This window comes from Acomys minous (assembly GCF_964271855.1).
Source record: "Acomys minous genome assembly, chromosome: 10".
Lineage (NCBI taxonomy): Eukaryota > Metazoa > Chordata > Mammalia > Rodentia > Muridae > Acomys > Acomys minous.
In genome coordinates, this window is record NC_140491.1 from 65543915 (window position 1) to 65563709 (window position 19795).

The 19795-nt window shown below is 52.5% G+C and overlaps 1 protein-coding gene and 1 long non-coding RNA gene across 2 annotated transcripts; both read left to right on the forward strand.

Annotated features, from left to right (window-relative positions):
• Positions 1-663: 663 nt before the first annotated feature.
• On the forward strand, positions 664-4552 carry LOC311607748. Its single transcript, XR_014782722.1, has 3 exons — positions 664-755; positions 2399-2452; positions 4420-4552. It is a non-coding gene; the product is annotated as an uncharacterized lncRNA (long non-coding RNA).
• Positions 4553-4718: 166 nt separating this feature from the next.
• LOC311607744 (uncharacterized protein) lies at positions 4719-18296 on the forward strand. Its single transcript, XM_084799775.1, has 10 exons — positions 4719-4793; positions 5573-5626; positions 7516-7569; positions 11157-11201; positions 11318-11371; positions 12477-12513; positions 13081-13134; positions 16360-16466; positions 18062-18161; positions 18253-18296. Exons 1-9 carry the CDS (start codon positions 4720-4722, stop codon positions 18069-18071), a joined length of 489 nt encoding a protein of 162 aa, XP_084655901.1. The 5' UTR covers position 4719; the 3' UTR covers positions 18072-18161; positions 18253-18296.
• Positions 18297-19795: the final 1499 nt, after the last annotated feature.

A 19795-nucleotide genomic window follows, 5' to 3' on the forward strand; every position in this document is an offset into this window, starting at 1 on the left:
TCTTTAGAGCTGTGCCTAGCAGGGATGGGAGGTGGCCCACCATGGGCTGAGGCCAACCACAGTCATTGCTGTGGCATTAGTTGATGTAATCCGCGTCACCTTTCAGTGATAATGCAGAATTAACACAGACAGATGGTGCACAGCTACCGTCTACTGGATGTCAGGTGTGCACTGGCCACTCCATGAGGACTTGCAGACCAGCCTTTTCCAACAGCAGAGACAAGGCTAGGGTCTTCACCAGTCTACTTCCAGTAAGGAAACTGAGGCACACAGAAGTCTGGGGCCTCCTCAGAGGCCACAGAAAGTGTAAGGATCTTAGCCCACCCGCCCACAATAAGTTCTTCCTGGCTGCAAAAACTGAGGGACTATTTCTGGAACAGGCAGGCATTTTATCATGGGGACGTGTTGGCAGGGGTCTGGGCTTTTAGACAGGTAAATCCAGTCCTTTGAGAAATTGACCAGGGAGAGGCTTGGATGTTTGTGTAGAAGGAGGAGTCAGAGGCCAGCGTAGGAATTAAGGACACTGAGGGCCTCACAAGAGCCCCTGTCAATCAACAAGAGAACAGGAAATTCCCCTCCCTCCTGAGATGGAGACACGTTGAACAAGGGCTCATCTGAGGCTGGCACCCACCCCCACCCCATGGGACCTGTTCCCTTGACGCCCCTGGGCCTTGTACATTTGTGATCATTCGCTTTTCTTGCCGGCACAGGGGGCAGATGGCATCTGAGATCTGAAGGACACCAAGAGGGAAAAGGTAAGGAACTGTCCCCTTGAGGGTGGGCGGGCTCAGCGTGGTGCAGGATACAACGGGGTGTATCCTGAGTGTGGAGGGGGATTGATGACACCATGAAGGATGCTTGCTTGTTTGTAAAGGGAGAAAGTAGCTGCTGAGGACCATAGTACTTCCTGTCTCCTGGGCTGGCCCAGAGCATCCACCCATGAGGCCCTAGGATGGCCACATGGCTGTATTTACATACCTTCCTCCCCCAGGTCTCTCCCCATGGGTCATCACTGACAGCAGTCCTCGTGGTGGTCAGTTGTCACTGAGAGGCCCAGCACTCCTGCACAGAGTCCAGTTTTACAGTCCAGCTCGGTGACTGTTCACACTCACATATAAGCCACGTGGTAGAATGTGGTGCTGCCTGCCATGGTCAAGGCTGCACATCAGGCCTATATGGACCGTCCTGGTTAACACAGCTAGATGGTGGCATTCTGAATGGCGCAGACTCAGAGTGCCCAGGTCCCCGGCAGTTGAGACACCCTGAGCCTGTGGAACTGTGCAGCCGGCCATGTCTGTCCTTTCCACTTGGTGGTAGGAAGCCTGGCACTTGGATGTTTTCTGCCCATCTTATGCTCCATCCTACTGGGCATCTCCCTGACCCACACAGGTATAGCTAGTGGGTGTAGTCGCCATTTGTGGCAGGCTGGGGTGCTCCCTGGGACATTGGGGTCTGAAGGCAGTGAGAGCAGGGCCTGCCGAGCCTGAGCTCGAGCACCGTACTCCTGCATCGGCGTGGACTTGGAAGGTGTGCACGCCATTGCTTCTCACTGGGCACCTATGGACATTTCTGTCTCCTTTCCCACATGATCTGCGAGGCTGAAATCTATTCTCTGGGGGCTGCTTCAAGGGCTGTGGACGAGAACAGCACTCTCGCTGTAGGATCTAGCTTGGGCCTGTGTGCTAACCACTTGCCTACCTTTTGGGAGGAGCAAACAAAGAGCTCTTCCATTTTCCATGCCTTCTAGAGCATCTCCACAGGGTCTCCTTCTGCAGGGCCAGGGGCATGGGTGTGTGTGCCTTGGGAACAATTCAGCCAGGAGCACCTATATGTGGACCTCACAGGGGTTAGGGAAAAGCATGTTCTCTTAGGAGTAGATGCCCACTTGCTCCCTGGAAGGACTCTCTCCATGCCCTGTGTCCCAGATTTCCCATTCTGTTGGGAGACTGTTATGGGGGCATCTTCTACCTTTTTGAAGATGGTTTCCAGAGTCCTAGCTTTACCACTTTATCTCAGTTTGTTTGTCTTCACGAGACAGGATGTGTCTCGTTATGTACTTGGAAGGATATGAATGGGATTCTGCCTTACAAGGAAAGTTCCCGGGCTGTCCCCAGGCATCTGAGGAAAGCTGGCTAAAATGGTACTAAGGAGAAGGGAGTCTGAGGACCTGTGGCCCCAGTACATTATGTCTACTGTGGCAGAAGCCTCGGGGATGGGTGAGAGGCCCAGTGCACGCAGGCCCCTTCTGTGCAGGCACGAAGTTTCATCCCTGTACAGCTCTCCCATTTCTCTTCTGGTCCAGGGGCTCTGTGCTGCGCATGCCCACTGTGCAGTGGGAAGTGGTGCTTGGAATGGAGCTCTTCTCTGCAGGTTGATGTCTTCTCTTGTCTGTGTTCAGGGTAAAGACGGCTTCCCTGGGTTTAAAGGCGACATGGGAATAAAGGGCGACCGGGTGAGTGTAATGGGCCTAGGAATTGGGCCAGGGGCAAGCAGAGTGGGTTTGGGGGACCTGTGTGAAAGCCAGAGGTATCTGGGATCACAGAGAAGCTTATCAGAAGGGAGGTAACACCTCTGCAAGACCCTGGTCTGAGCACCGAGTGTCTGGAGCCCAGGGGCCCTGTGCAGTGTTCTCTAGCCTGCTCCTCAGTTCCCACTCCAAAGCCAGACAACTCTCACCTGCGTTAACCCCAAGGACAACTGTGGTCACTGGCACTGTACCCTGGATAGGTGACTTAGTGAGGAATGGGGACCCTGGATTACAGAGAAATTTGACTCCAGAAGATGAAGAGGAAAGGGGGTGGTGTGGAAACTATCCAGACAGGCCCATAAGCAAGCCCCTACCCAAGACGTAGCAGACGGCTGGCAGGACCGTGCACTATTGAGGGTCTACAGTTCTTGTTCAGCTCCTGGACCATCCTGGTCCCCAAGATGCACCCAAGTCACTCTTGAAGCCCATGCATCCCAGTGCCCTGCCATCTGGAGCTGGCCCTTGGATGAAACCCCAAACCTGGCTGCTTTCTGGTGGGCTGAGCATCCCAGCTCCAGAGAAAGCAGTTGGTGCAGATGAGGGCCTGGCTTTGCTCGGGGTGAGGTGGGGATGCACAGCACAGCAAGCACACCAACTAAGGGGTTAACAGGGACACTGAGGGCAGTTTCTAGGTGCTGACCTTAGAGCCACCTGCTAGCTCCTGCTGAGAAGTTTCCCCCACAACTTCAGAGTGAGTCAGAAGGCAACACACTGTGCTCCTGGTAGCCCAGCTGTCGCACGCACCTGAGTGCTGTCTATCGGTTATTTCAGGCCTGCTGTCCGCTTCTGTAATTATCCTCATGGCAGGCCCTGAAAGCACCTATGGCAAACATTCTAGAACAAGAGGGCCTGTACACTTTGCCACAACCTGACAGGGACTCTCTGAAGCCATCTGCATGTCTGTCAGAGGAGGAGAATAAAAAAGGACTCGGTGTTCCGTTACGCTGCTTCTGAGCGTGGCTGCCCCAGGTGAAAGATCATCAGTGATGAGAGGCTACCCTAGATCAACAGAAAAAGTCCCTCTGAGCCCTCCTCTGTGATGACTTGGCACACACAATTAGAGTCCACTTGACTGAGGCACGGGCGTGGTGGTGCGCGCCTATAATTAATGTCACAAGACAGAGGCAGGAGGATAGGTTATGAGTTTGCAGCTAGTTTGGTATTTATAGAGAGATCCTGGCAATGAGATGGAGATAGGAGATAGAAGATAGGAGATGAGAGATAGATAGATAGATAGATAGATAGATAGATAGATAGATAGACAGACAGACAGATAGGCAGACAGATAGACAGATAGGCAATGAGACGGAACACTTCCTGGGAGCACAGTTCAGTTCTTAGTAGATGAGGGTGAGATGGCGGAGCCTTGCACAGGGCTTTCTGCGGGTAGTCAGGTCAGATGTAAATACCTAAAGGATCAGTGGATTAAAGGAGCCCTTTCCAAGGACAGGGACTTCTTAGCTCTGCGGTTGTTGGTCTCTATCTGCGCAGTCTGCTCTGATGTGGGGGTCATCCATCTGTCTGCAGCTGTTCGTGGAAGCAGGTAGTCAGAGGAGGGCACGGGTCTCCAAGAGCTTCAGGGCTGCTATTTGGCAATGGCCACTGTGCGTCTGTGGCCTGAGCGGGTCCGAGTCCCTCTTAGTTAAGTGTAGACTTCATACGTGCAGCTAGGACACTGGATGGCATCTTTGGTGTGCATTCGGCGTCTCCTGGTGTGAGCAAAGCCAGATCACTGCTTTGATCCACCTCAGTGCCTCCTGAGGTCTCAGAAGAAGGTGAATTTGGGGACTGTGATGGTTGGCTCTGGATCAAATAAGGGACATACCACTGCATGGGCCCTTGAGGGCATGTCCTGGAGCGACTGTTCCTCTACTGAACCCAGACTTATACAGGGACAGAGCAATTCGGAGCCACCATTGTTAGCCAGTTATTTCAGCTAAGAGTCACTTAACTAGACAAAGGAGTCTGGAAACAGAGATGGTCACCGCGGTGGCACTCAGTGCAGAGAGGTGACAACAGTCCGGCTAACAAAGGCCAGGCAAGCACAGCTCTCACCCAGCATCCCTGCTTGGCAGTCCTACTCCAAGGTGGTGGGAGGGGTCAGCTGGGGGTGGAGACTGGCAAGGGACTCCCTCAACCTCCTCTTTTCTGACTACTAGAAGAGATCAGCCCACCTGGTCCCCAAGGAGAAGATGGTCCTGAAGGCCCAAAGGGTCGTGGTGGTCCCAATGGCAATCCTGGTCCTGTGGGACCTACTGGGGAGAAGGTTTGTGTTTATAATACTTGACTATGGCTAGAGAGCTCTGAGCGCCAGATGGCCCCTCCCATGCTTAGCATGGGTAGTGTGACTCCTGAATAGCCCATGCCAGCACCCCCAGCCTTTTGTTACTTCTCCTAGTAGGTGTGTGTGTGTGTGTGTGTGTGTGTGTGTGTGTGTGTGTGTGTATGTATCCTATGATCTTTATCCTGTTTCTGATCTCCCCAACCTGCCCCCGCCCCACCCCCGCACACTTTGGAGGAGTGTCTTCCTCCAGGTATAGGCAAAGTGTGGGGTCCTCACCAGCCACCCATTCCTATCAGATCCTGCCTCTACTTTGGGGGTGACAGAATGTTCTCACTACAGTCTGACAGCACAGCATATGCTCCTGTCCAGCAGCACACTCCTACACCTTGTCCCCAGTAACCTGGTGAGGAGGGGACACAAGGAGTGCTTAAGCCTCCTGTTCATTCTGGCCCTGTGGCTAGAACCCTTACAGAGTGTTCAGCACCCCCACGGATAAGAATCTTCTTCCTGCCCACGGTACCATCTCTTTGCTTGGTGTTTGGTTTTCCGTGCCTGCTGATAGGATCGCGGACATCTTCCTTCCTGAGGGCTTAGAAACCCACTCAGTTCCAGGGGGAGATCCAGATGCCTCTGCACGCTGCCCACCCTGCCCTTCCAACCTGCCCTAGTCCCTCTCAGAACACCTCAGTGCTCTCTGCTCAGAGACAAGATTGAGAAAAGTCATGCTTATGATTTATGAGTCTTTTTTTTCCTGCTCCTAGGGAAAGCTTGGAGTGCCAGGATTACCGGGGTACCCAGGAAGACAAGGGCCAAAGGTAATTTAAGCCCTGCTAAGTATGTCCAGGCAGGCACTGTCTCATGTGGTGCCCTGCACATTCCGAGGTCCCTCATCCGGTCCCCAGCTCTGCTTGGCTTCTGTGCCACAGTGGAACAATATGCTCGCTGTGATCTCACTGTCCCCAGGCAGCCTTTGGTGTCAATTTGAGCAAGCTCAAAGAAAGCACTTAGACAATAAGTTGAGCCTTTCAGAGAAGAGGGCAGAAACTACGCCAGTCCCGGGGCCTGCTGCAGGTGCTCCTCCACACCAGCCTCCTCTTAGCCCCACTTTCCTTTGGAAGTACGGAGCCTCTGTGTTTAATGGAGCAGGGAGGGCCAACCATTGTCTTATCTGCAGGCATGGTCAGGCTTAAGCGGAACAGCTCCTAAAGGCTTTGGAAATCAGGGAGAACATTATTTTCTTCTCATCCCACATTTTATTATTCATAGTTCCTCCTTAAACAATAACCGCCGCGTGCGCTGGAGACCTGGTTAGCGGCACGCAGCCAGCCGGCCCCAGATTTGCATCCTGCCCTTCTGCTGCCTGCTTGCCTGCTAGCTTCACTGTCTTTGCCCCACAAGCCTGGGCCTGCCAATCAAAGGAACTCGGGCTGTGAGGGCGAGCGGTGGCCCACATACATACATACACACACACACACATACACACACAGCCCTACTAGAAGTAACAAAAGGCTGGGAGTGCTAGCATGGACTATTCAAGAGTGGACACACATCCAGCCTGCAGGAGTGTGTCCCTTAACTGTGGCTCCAGTGTAGCTGCCACTGAGGGCCATCCATGCAAGTGTTGAAAACTGGGCTCCCTGTGAACACATTTGTTCTTCCTCTTTTCAGGCTTTTGTTTTTCAGGAGAGAAAGGTAGAGAGGAGGCATTCGAGAGAGGAGAGGGTGGGTTATGACTAAGTGCTGGCAGCTTTGGAGATATGAGGAAACAGGACTTTGAAGCTCTGTTCTTAGGCTGTGACCAGACACAGCGATGGGCTGCACAGTGGCCTGGGGGTTCTGTATCCTTCACCCCAGGTCACCACGTTTCAATCCCTGCCTGGGTGGCCAGGTGAGCTTAGAGGAGGAACGCAAGGCATGGAAATAAGCAGACTTCCTGAAATATGAATGTTCTCAGGTCAAGGTGTCAGGCCACCCAGAGGGCAGAGCCTCACAAAGGGCAGTAGACAACACCCACACTGATGGGCAGTGGGCTGCCCTGGGTATGTCCTGGGGAGCCCTGTGGCATCTTTTTTTTTTCACAGCAGGAGTTTGGATGCTTGGCAGAATAAAGTCTTGAAGGCCACATTTGGCCCATGTGTTTATCCGTAGAGTTGAAAACATTAGATGCTACCGTTTGTGCCTGGATTTGTGTCCATTTCTGACCTTGCGAACTGTCGCGCTTTGGTTAAGGCATTACAGACAGGTCACAAAATATGACAGAAAGACCAGTGAGCAAGGCTGCGAAATGCACCCCATTTTTCCAGGGAGCCTCAGCAATGCATGTCCTCCCATCCCCCCACACTTCAGCTGGCGTTGTACAGCCTCTATGTGGGGGCTGACGGGAATCGAACAAAACATGCTAGGACTTAGCTTTGGGGTCTGGAGAATTTTCAGGAAACATTTAGTGTGTGGAGTGGATGGGTGTTGAGTGGGTGGCGGGTGGCTAGCTAATGGACAACAGGAGAACTAAAGGCTGGGTGAGTGGGTTCGCCAGGGGTTGGTGGGTGGTAGGGTGGCTGGGTGGCTTTCATGGGTGGTTGGGTAGAAGCAGATTTGATCAATGGCTAAGGGGTATGTGTGAACTGTGACAAGAACTCTCCGGGGTGGGCATGACAGCGTGGCCCTTGCTTGGCAGTCCGTCTCACCTTCCTTAACTCTCTTGCAGGGTTCTATTGGATTCCCTGGCTTCCCCGGTGCCATCGGAGAGAAGGGGTGCAGGGTAAGGATTGTGCTTGCTCCCTGTGCTGCCTCCGTCCGTGTGCCGGCGTTGGCTCTCCACTAAGTGCCCTGTTCGTTTTTCTCCACTTGTTAGCAAAAGTACTTTCCAGAAGTAGCTGATCTTGAGCTCTAGGCTTTCTTTAGCTGTCGGTTATGGAGGCACCGTGACGGGAAGGAGTAGTGGTAAGAAAGAAAGAGCATGCTGGGAAAACGGAGCCAGGAAGTTCCTGGGGCTCCTTCAGAGTCTTCTCTTACAGAGAGACTTTCCTGCATACCAACTTTACAGGGAGAGAAAAAGGGTGATATTTTGTCCTCTTTGGTGTGATCTGCCACCTCCCTTAGGCTGGGCACATGTCACCTTGGGCTATCTATGTGCAGTCTAGACCTACAGTCCCTGTTGGAAGTTGCCCTGGCTGTAAATATGGGGCAGGACATGACACCAGTGGGTTCTTTCTGCTGTCATCCTCACAGAGGTCTCTTGGGGGTCAACTTGAGGAAACCATATCTATCTACCTCCTGTGGTGTCCTTGTTGGCTTAGGCCTTCCCTGCAGAAGCCCCCCTACATGTCTCTGGGCAGTGTCACAAAGCCTGCACACTGCCGGTTGGGAGACGGAGTGTGGTGGCCATCTTGGGCCTTGAACATACAAGGCACAGAGAGGTCATTGGTCAGGGACACAGAACAGAGTGCTCCTGGCTGGCTCCCCCTCCATGCACACACAGAGCACACATCCTCTTCCTCATAGGACGCTACTTCCTCAGAGTATCACAGGTAAAGCAGGGACCTTACATATGATGTGCTCTTGAAAGCCAGGAGAACGACTTTACGATAACTGAGAGCGTGTGGACAAGCCAGTGGTCACCAGCCTCACAGTGTGGAAAGCAGGGCTGTCCTGGAAGTGAGCACACAGGGTGGACACTATCTACTGCCATCATCTGCCTCTTTCTTACACAGTCTCTTTATCATCTTTCTATGTTTCTACATGTCTATTTTCTCTTCATTCATCTATCATCTATGTATCATTTATTATCTATCTACCTATGCATCTATTATCTGTCATCTACCTATCTATCCATCTATCATTGATTTATTTATCATCTATCTATCTATGCCTCTATCATCAATCTATCATCTATCTATCTATCTATCTATCTATCTATCTATCTATCTATCTGCCATTTACCATCTATCCTCTGTTCTCAGCCAGACTTTATCTAGAGTCATCTGATTAGTGTTTGTGAGGGGAGTTGTCCCCTGACATATTTGGAGGCACTCCCTGTGAAGAGTGGTCCAGGGTCTCACAGGTGTGGAAGATGCTGCTGTAATAAGATGGAGAGCCCATGGGTTGTTGCTTTGCCTTTGGTACAAAATCTCATCCTGAACAAATGCCAACGTTAAGTTCAGGTTGTGCTCTCCTGCTGCTCCCTTGTGCTGTGGACCCCTCAGTCACTGGGGCTTCACAGAAGGCAGCCCATTCACTTGCATCCCACGTTCCCTAAGTCCTCGCTAAGCTCAGAGCTTACCAGGCAGGGCATGCTCCAGTGGCTGAGCAAGATAAGGAGCAGCCAGCAACCAGTGCTCAGGGGTAATGGGCATGCAAGGAGGGATAAACCCAGACCCCAGACCTGGGTCCTCACAGAAGGCTGAGCTCTTCCTGCTGAGCCCAGAGAAGGGGGTGGGTGGGGCGGAGCCACTTAGAGAAGCTGCTGCAGCCAAGCCCAGTGCAGAGGCCTGGGCTGTGGGCGCCTGTGGAGGCCTTGCCTCTGCAGTGCCTCTGGGTGGCTCTTTATCCCAAGGCCTGGGGGTGACTCCAGTTTCAAAGGTAGTCTGGGTCCCATGAGGGAGAGGATCAGGAAGGATCCCAGGGCTGTGAAGGAGGCTTGTCTGTGCCCTGCCCTGGGAGACCTGCTGTGTTTGCAGATATGTCAGCAGGCTGCTTCTAGGATGGGATGGCAGAGTTTGCAGCAGCGGTGTGTGTTTGCCACTCCCCCAAGTACTACCTATACACCTCAGTCCTCTGTTACCAGAGACCAGGCTTCTGCAGGGCTGATGGCTCGGGTCTGTGTCTGCCTAGCAGCGGGAGGTTAGACGGGAAACCATCAGAAACAATACTGCATCATCAAGCTGTCTGCAGCCCACGGCAGAGCCATGACACAAGCAAAGGTGCCCTGTGAAGAGAACGTACCCCGCCCCTTGGAGGGGTCCCATGAGAGGAAGGACCCATTGAGGTCTCCCAGCAAATTCAAGGCTCTTCATACTTCAGCTTGACTCTGGGCTCCAGAAGAGCGGGAGGCAAAGCCATTTCCGGGACCTCCCATGCTTTCCCAGCAGGGACTAGAGGTGAACAATTAATGGGCCAGGAAGGACTAGAGCCATGCTAGGCTTAGCGGCTCCAGCCACCAGGCCGAGCTCCTGTGAGGGTTAGATTACCACATGCCCTGCTGAGCGCCGTGCTACTCCGGGACGCAGATGAGGAACCTGGGTTGAGACTGGTTTGCCTCTTGTCAAGGCTCCAGTGTCTAGAAGTCCCAGGCAGGGTGCACCTGGGGGCCAGGTATGCTCCAAGGTCAGAGGAGATACCGGATCGGAGTTGTGATTCTAGGTGGTGCTAAAGAGGGAGAGGGACAGAGGTGTTGGCATCCCAGGATGGCTCATATACCCAGATGAGTCAGGGCTAGTTACACTGTCAATAAGGGCACACACTTAGCATGAGACGACACCAGATGTCTTACTTAATTTCCATATGCAAATGTTTATATTTGCATAAAAGGATGTTGTCACAGGGCTCAAGCATTGTAACAGGAATGAGTATGTTGTTAGGGGGGAAAAAAAGGCATAATTCACTTGCTATGGGTTGTTTCATTAAACACCTTCAAAACAGGAGACTGGTTTGCTCCTGATAGAGAATTAGGTGAAAATACTAAGGAGAGGCTTGTTCTGTGGCTTCAGCTTATAGGATCTGGCTTTGTTGGTGGGGACCAGGATAAACCCGGGATGAACCTCAGAGCACTGGAGCCTCTGTGCTCAATCCATTACCTCTGTGTGCGGTGGGTAAACTGCACTTGCGGGCCATTACAGCCTTGCTATGGCAGAAAACAGAAAACAAATGCCGGGCATTTGCTTTCTGGGGTTCGGAAAATGCAGATCAGCAGCAGCAAAAGGACTGAGCTCCAAGAGATGCCGGGACTCTTGGATATATGATTTATATTTTAAATTGCAGTTTCCCTCCGTGCCTGCAGAGCCCGATGAAAATTTAATGCCTAATATTCTTAACAGTAGCAGAAGAAAATTATGTGTGATAGGAGTTGACTTTCTTCTCTCTTCATGTAATGATTTCTGCGCCTACTAAGAGGAGAAGAGAGAAGAGGAAGGGAAGGAGGGAGGGAGGGAGGGACAGACGAAGGGAAGGGGGGCACAAATGAGCCAGCTAAGTAGCAGACACTACCCATCGACATTTCGGCCCTTATGCTCTCCCATTCTCCCCCAGATAAGGCTCTCCCAGCCTCATTCTGGATTCTTGAAGTCTCTTCTTAACTCAGGGAGGACCATACATGCCCAGCGTGACTGACAACCATTCCTCTGCTCCTAGGGAACAGCTGGAAAGCCAGGACCATGGGGACAGGAAGGCCCAAGGGTAACCCTCCCTGTGGCCTCTGTACAAACCAAGCACGTGGGCTGTAGGTGGGTGGGCCCTGTGAGTCTGAGGCCTCTGAGCTAACCGGCTTGCCTTTTCTCTGTCCATCTGTTCAGGGCCCGAGGGGTGAAAGAGGCCGACGGGGCACCATGGGGAAGCCTGGCCCTAAGGTACTTACTTCCCTGGTCCTTCAAGGCATAAGAGGGCAGTCAGTGGCCTTTCATGTAAGAACAAAAAGAACAGTGTTCTTCAACACCATTAGAGGGCACTCTACCCTGTAATGGACTTAAGCAAGCTTTGTGACTTGGACCACATGGCTAAGGCTAACCCCAAGGAGACTCAAGACCGACAGAGCTGGGGCAGCCCTCACATGTGGGAACTTTAGAGTCTGGAAGCCAGGCTAGTACAGACCACCCAGGTCTGGTGGAGAAAACTTATTTCTTTTCTGGTAAAGGGACTGGGAACTGCAGAGATCTTTACTAGAAGGTTCTTTCTGGTGCAGGCAGAAGCTGGGCCTACCCCTACCAGGACCCCATATAGCGAGAGGAGTGAAGGCAGCGCCCTGTGCTGGAAACCTGGGAGACACCAAGCACGGCAATGCTGACCAGTTCTAACCAGTATAAATCCAGACTAGGGTCTGAGGAGACAGAGGACCAAAGTTTGGTTCCCAGCACCCACATGTTGGCACAAAATCGCCTCTAACTCTACTCCCAGGATATCTGATGGCATCTTCTTCAGGCACCAGACACGCAACTGATGCACAGACATGCGTGCAGGCAAACAATGACACATACAATTTAAAAAATATTCCTGGGAAGGTCTTGCTGAGAGAGTCAGAGCTGACCCATCCCTGACCATCCCCTCATTGGAGCTCTTCTGTGATAGGCTAAACTCTGGGTGTAACACACACACGCGCGCGCACACACACACACACACACACACACACACACACACACACACACGTACACACAGCTCTTCATGAGAACCACCAGGTGCATGGAATGGTCCTGAAGCTGAGCCCCGTGTTCTTTCTATTAAGTCATTTTAGATGGTCTTGGATGAGCACAGCCTGTGCCCGGGGAGGTCACAGGGGACCTAGTCATGGGGACTTGTTCTGGAAATGCCACCCTCCTCCTCATGCTGCCTCCATATTGGCTGGACACAGAGGCAGGCTAGCATGGAGCCCTGAGGCTCAGTGCTGTCACACATGGCCCTGTACTGGGGTCAGGATGACCTTGGAAGAGTACTCATGGTGACCTTTTTTCCCTTTCCCAGGGCAACTCGGGAGGCGATGGCCTGGTTGGCCCTCCTGGTGAGTGGGTAAGAGTCATCCAGGCCTGGGCTATGAGGAAGGAGGTTTACAGGGAGGAAACTGGTCCCAACACACACTTAACTCTGGGTGAGGCAGTACAGGAGGCCAAGGGTGCCCTGCCGAGGAGCAGGCCTTGCTGAGGCCCAAGGGTGGCTCATGACCAGAAGTGACCAGAGGTGTGTGGGAGGTAGGGGTCTATGGCATGGGAGGTATGTGGGAGGTCCATAGGAGGGAAGAGCCTCAGCAGAAGAGGTTCATGGCAGGGAAAGCCCAGACCTTTCTCTGGGCTCTGCAGTTTCTGTCCTTCCTAGACAATGAGAGACCCAGTGAAACCAGGCCACCCATCTGCTTGATCTTGGGGAGCCGACTGACCTCCCTGGCCTCTGTTAACCCCTTGGGGCAGCTGTAAGGACTGTGGGAACAGGTTCTTGGGTGGCATCTAGTTCCATGACTACTGTGAGTGCCACTGTCCCTGTGAGTGTTCTTTCTTGAAAGCCACCAAGAGGACAGTAACTGTTGTCACCTGTTTCTGCTGAATGAGCCTTCCTGGTCTGACTCTCTCCTCAGGGCCCACCAGGCAAGGACGGGCTCCCTGGACATCCTGGGCAGAGAGGCGAGACCGTGAGTATTACAGGCGTTGGGGACATGGCTGTGTCTGGTCTCTCTGGCTGCGTCTCCCATAGCCGTACACATGGAACATGCTGCTGGCTGCCTGGACAGGCATGGGGTCTTTTTTAGATGGTGAAGACCCCACTTCCTGTGGGCCTGCTATCTGCTGTCGACTTGAGGTCAGGCCGTAGGGTAGGCAGGAGCCCCAGAACCCGGACAATGGCTCTTTGCTTGCTCTAGCAGCTTGGGCCAAAGGCCATGTTTAGAGCATCAGGACCCAGGGATGTTGGCATTACAAGACCTGTGTCTCCAACCTTGATTTTCTGAGGGTAACTGTGAGTGAACACCACGGGTCTTTCCTGGGAGAGTGCTTGGGGAAGTCTGTGCTTGTGGATAGCTGCTTGTTTAGGCTACAAAACAAGAGCCGTGGGCCTCGGACCTAACACAGATCCCAGCATTGTCCATCTGGGGAGCTGGCGGGAAGGAGTGGAATATGGTGCCTTTAGCCTCCTCTGTCATGGTAAAGAAGATGCTGTGAGATGAGTTGAGGCAAGCATGAGGATCTGAACTCTGACCCCAGCACTGATGTGAAAGCTAAACACGGAGGTACAAGGGTTAGCTGAAACCCGGTGCTGGAGAAGGGGAGACCAGAGGAGTCTAGTCTAGCCAATGAGCTGGCCCAGTAAGAGACCCTACCTCAGAAAGAGCATATGCATACCTGTGACCTTGGATGCACTTATGACCCTGGGAGTCCAGACGCCCTCAAAGTGCTGGTCACACCCGCGCCTTCTCTTCGTGAGCCCCTGCTTCACCCGCATTAGAAGGGCGGTTTGTACAGGTGTAAGCGTTTCTCGCTGACAGGCTCCTGCGGCACTGTGTCCAGTTCACTGTGCCTGAAGGTCTCCTGGCGGGGGGCGGGGGGCGCTTTCACGGCTGAAACAGGTCCTCCTGATACAGGTCTTTGAACGCCTTCTCGGATAGAGCCCTGATACCTGCTTTAATACGTTGTCCCCTTCTGTCTTTCAGCACATTAGAGAGAAGTCTTTTAATTATGCCTTTGCCAGTATTCGAGCAGCCCGGGCTGGCTGACAAAGGGAGATTACCTTGCTCTTTTGTTTAGAGAGAAAAATGAAAACAGTTCTTCCGAGCTCTGCACATTTTCCTCTAATGCCTTTCCAAGGAGAGAAGAATTTTGCATCCTGCTTGCTTTCCTCCCTCAGACTTGTTCTGCAGCTAATCAAGCCTCTCGTCTTTGCTTGGGAAACTGTAGTCTCCAGCAACTTCTACCATGTCCAGCTACCCCTGTCATCACAGGAGTGCTCTCTGAGACTCATCTTGGTGTTCTCTAGAGTGTAGATTTTCTTCTTTTTCTTTTTCCTCTTCTCCTCTCCTCCTCTTTTCTCTCTCTCCCCCTCCTCCTCCAAGGAACACAAACGGCCATTGTGTCTCTTTAATGGGAGGAAAAAGCCTATTTTTCCACAAGGAGCAGAAGACCAATTCCCTCCTTATCAGGCATGGTTGGCCCAGTGACTGTGGACCCGGTGGGAGGCCTTGCTTGCCCTCCTCAGTGACTGCAGTGGGCAGAGCTCTCCTTTGGCTCCTGCCTCCCTCGGCACGTCTCCCTCTTGACCTGTTCCTCACTGCTTGTTGTTGACTGTCAGAGAGATGTGTCTTAGAAACAGTCACTTCTGCCCACTATGAGAGCTAAGCTGGGCTGAGAGAGAAGAGCCCTCTGGGGTCTCCAGGGCAGGGACTGCTATGGTCTGTGTGGCCAGGGAATTGTGGGTGATATTAGCCTGTTGGCCTGGAGCCATCTGCTCACCCTCCTGTCATAGCTGTGACCTCTGTGCAGCTCGGCTGCCCTTCTCAGGCCAAGCAGCTGCAGGTGTGTCTTGTGCTCCAAATCAAGCTTGACTTGCTGCGGCTTCCTGCTCACTAGGAGAGTTTGGGAAGGAGAGCAGAAGAAAGAGGCAAGCCTGGGCCATTCTAGGCATGAGCACTCAGATCCTCGAAGAGACAGTGTCTATGAAGTGACTTTAAACTAACATATTTAAGCTGACAGCTTCAGAGAGCAGCCAGGCCAGGCTCCCCAGCCCCAGCCCCCGTCCTAAATATGAAGAGGAAGAGACTGGCGAGTCACCTGCCGTGTGTCAGAAGTGTGGATAACAAAGGCTGAAAAGTCTCACAAAGTTGCTTAATGAGCACCAGGCCAGATATGGGTCTTCTGTGTCCTCAGAAAATGAACACACAGCGACATGAGGGAGAACAGACTTAAAATCCATTTCTCAGCACAAAAACACAGCATGGAGCTAACCCGCTTGGCTCTAGTACTTTCGTGAAATTAATATGGAAAGGGGGCATAAGGCATGACTCTAAAATGAGAGTTACGGCACGCAGCCATTGGGGACAGGTGGGGGGCGGGCTTCTGAGACTGCAGCAGGGTGGTGGATGCTGCTGCAGTGGCCCCTCAGCTTGCTGGCTCTCTCCACAGGGTTTCCAAGGCAAGAGTGGGCCTCCAGGCCCCCCACAGGAGTGGTTGGCCCTCAGAGGAGACCTTGCAACATTCTGAGGCCAGGGTGGGGGGCTCTCAAGTGTTTCAAACCACAGGGCTATGGTCAGTTTTCTAGAGAGGTAGACCCCATTAATGGAGAGGTTTAAGTCCCATGGCGAGCGTGTGCTAACTGTAGGAGGTGGAAGGGGATGGGCTGAGAGGAAGCAGGTAACTCATGAAGCAAAGGGCCCCGAGGCCGGCAGCAAAGGCACCCAATTCTTCTACACTGGTCAGTGCCCTGGGACTCTGATTCCAACCAGCACAGAGCAGTGAAGGGTACAGGTTCCAGCTAGGGCTGATGACTTTAGATCCGAGGACAGTTGTGTACCTGTCACTTAGCCAGCCACACCTGACCTAATGAGAAGTAAGAGACTGACAGCTAATATCAACACAGGCCTTCTCCCCTCTGTGACAAATATGGCAGCCCTGAACATCTTTCTGATCACATCCCCAAAACTCAGCCTCCAGAGAGGCGCAGGGACAGGAGGACAGCAGCCATGGCTAACACTGCCTACCTGGCTTCATCTTTTCCATCTGGATTTTGCCTTGAGAGGGAGAATAGAGAAGCTGGGAGGCCCACAGTAGGTGTCACCACAGTCAGGGCTGTACCCAGGCTCAGGGTGAAGCGATCATTCCTTTGCAAGTTCCTCAAAACCAATATGTGACAACACTATCTGTCCCCACAGGGTCCCACAGGAGAAACAGGTCCAATGGGTGAGTGTGGCCGTCCTGGTCCTCTAGGCACCCCAGTGAACAGGGCCTCCCAGGTGTCACCGGAAAGGAAAGGACAAAGGTGAGTTTCCAGAAGCTTCCATGTCAGGCAAATCTTTTTTCCTAGGGAATCAGAACTTTGTGCTTTCTCTTAATCTTTTTGGACAAATGGGTAACTTCTCAAACAAATGCTTCTCTGAAACCCAAGCGTTCAGATCCTTTTTGCTTGAACTGAGACAAGGCTGTGGGCCACTGCAGGGGGACCACAGAAGGGATGTGGGATCAAACCATCCCAGGCCCTGTGGGGAGCACCTCCCCTTGCTGCCCATTTCTCCAGAAACAGACTAAAGGCCTGAGTCTTCAACAGCCGATACAGATCTGCTAGAGATTGGGCCTTTGAAACCCCCTCACTCAAACACACTGAAAATAGATTCTGAAAGTGAAAAATGAATCTGTCTCCAGCCTTGTGCCAGTGCTGGCTCCTGCTATGCCCCTTTTTTGTAGTCTGTTCAGCAGGGTGGAGTGCCCCAAACTTGTGGTTGTAATGCCTGTGTGTTAGCATAAAACTCTTCAAGTTTCTTTGAAAGGAACTAAAAGCAGAAGTTCTCAGCCTGGTTTTTGTGGTTGTTTTGAGACAGGGTCTCACTGAGTAGCCCTGGCCACGTAGACCAGTCTGGCCTCGAACTCACAGAGATCCACCTACCTCTGCCTCCTGAGTGTTGACATTAAAGGCAAGTGCCACCATGCCTGGGCCACCCCACCTGTTGATGTGACCACTTAAAAGGGTAAATTTAAAATTAGAGACATACAGTAAATAAATATGTAGGAAAACAATATATCCCTTATGTGTCTGTTTGAGTAAGTACATATATCCTCAGATATGTATGTATACATATATGTGTATGTAAATACACATGTATGACCATTACACACACACACACACACACACACACACACACACACACACAGCATTGAGCCTATAAATCTTTCTACTCTGGACAAAGAGAGCTCGTTGAGTTCAGAAAAAAAGCCAAGTGCATTTGATGTGCTGGTCTGGAAAGACCTTTGTGTTTCTGTGTGAAGCCCCAGGAATATTCTGGATGGTGTTCTAGCTTTTACCCTGCCAGGGAACACACACCCAGTGGTACCTGGTTTTAGATATGGGAACTGGGCTGGTAGCAAGTTCCTTGAGGTTTTTTTAACCACAAGCCACTGGGATGCCCTTAACTAGCCACAGTCCCATTGGGGGGTCCTATGCAAATGAGGACTTTCATGGCACTCCAGCTCCCCTTCAGCTCCTGGGTTTTGCAAGTCTGGGCCCTGAAAGAGCATGGGGTGGGGGAGGGGAGTATCATAGTCAGAGTCCCTCCCCCACATCTACATACAGAGGCAGCCTGGAGAACATGGCTTCCAGATGTACGCAAGAGCAGAGCTCAAGTCCACAGAGTAGAGGAAATGTGCCAGGTCCCGGCTTCCATCTCCAGCCTCCAAAGCAAAACAATACCAGAGAATTTCTTTGAAGCCAAGGGCTAGAGGAAGCCCAGGTCAACGTGTATCCTCAGTGGATCTTGACAGAAGACTCATCCTGCTCCTTAGACATGGGTCCTGTGGTCTAGAGGTTGGTGAAAAGCCAACAGCTGGAGCTTCCAGGTGTGCTAACTCTGCCTCTCTTTTTAGGGTGACTTAGGGTGACCCAGGTCCCCATGGCCTCCCTGGGAAGGATGGCCCTCCAGGATTGCGTGGATTCCCTGGGGACCGTGGGCTCCCCGGCCCCGTGGTAAGTGAGGGGCAGGGTGGGGTAGTGGTAGGGTGCACAGCCCTGGGGCTCTCTCTGAGTGTCTTCAACCTATATTCTTACTACTTTGCAGGGGGCACCTGGACTAAAAGGCAGTGAAGGCCCTCCTGGCCCCCCCAGGTCCCGCGGTGAGTCGAAGCCTTCCATCTTATACTATCCTTCAGGCCTCTTGTTCCACAGGCAACAAGGGCTCGGAGGACACGCCTAGATGCCAAGGTCCCCATCAAGTATGTCAGGGGGACAGGGTGGAGCATAGGGACAGCGTTCCTGACACAGAAGTTGGGTTGATAGAATCACAGGGCCACCTTGTCTGAGGGACAGCAGAGAAGTGGCAGCTTGGAGTTTTACACGTGACCTGCCAGGGCATGAAGGCAAGGAGAGAGACTCACACTGGATGTGGACTGCTTGGGTCAGCAGGGAGAGTACATAGTTTTCTTATGAATTTCAAGGGTATATGGTAGAGCAGGCTAGGCCACCTGGCACCAGAAAGGAAGGGTCTATCTCTAGCCTGTAGTCCAGGAACTATCACATATTGTCCTCATGAACTAGCTAGCCCCTTGTCAATCTCAGAACCCCAACCGTGAGAGGCCTTATGACCCTGCATTCCCAGGCCTTTAGCTGTGGCCCCGTGTCAGAGACTGTTGCTTCTCTCATATGGATAAGAACTGTCAGCTTTGCTTCCTTCTCCCTCATTCAAGCTAGCCTGACGGCCGTGCTCAGGAATAAAGCCTAGCTGAGTGACCTCCCCTAGCTGAGTTCCAGACAGGGCAAATCAGATGAGAAACTAGCTTTCCCTGTGATAGGGCATATGGAAGGTTTGCAGGCTGTGCTGACCTCTTGATGTGACCTCAAGCTTAGCCTGGATCCTTGTTAGCATCCATATGTACCCCCAAATCAGGACCCCCTCCTCTAAATCTATAAGAACTTTGTGGGCAGACAGACCCTACAGGGATGGGTATGTGCCTGGCCTCTGGAAAAGACCATCAAAGACAGACCTAAAATAAGACTTGCTTCCTTCCAGACACTTGGAGGAGAGGGCATGAGTCAGATGGAATTATGGGAGGAGAAGAGCTAAGAAGGGGCCTAATGACAGCCTGAAATACTAGACCAATTAGTCCATACTTGCAGCCAGCCATGTAGTGGGAGCCACTGGGGGCTTAAAGTGAGGGCAGAGTAGTGTGACCCATCGGTGCTTAAGGAAAGTCTTACAGTACAGTTCAAGAGCCTCTAAAGTGAGCCATTTCCTTGCTGTGATTTAGGGCTCTTCAGGGGAGAGAGGACCAGCTGGTGCTGCTGGGCCCATGGGAATTCCAGGGAGACCTGGGCCTCAGGGACCTCCAGGCCCTGCTGGAGAGACTGTGTTCCTCTAAGTACCACCTGAGATTAGGGGTCCCCTCCCAGGTTTGGTCTCGTCCCCCCTGCTGTGTTATCTCCATGGGGCAATCCCCTGGCTGTGGGAGGGGGCAGAGGCTGTGGTGTCTGACTATCCTACAGGGATAGCCACTCTGAGGAGTCCCAGCCAGCTCAGCCTGGCCAGCCCCGAATGGGATGTCACAGTAGCTAGACACAGTCTGTCCCCTATAGACCTGTTCTCTGTCTAGGCTGCTGTGCCTCCT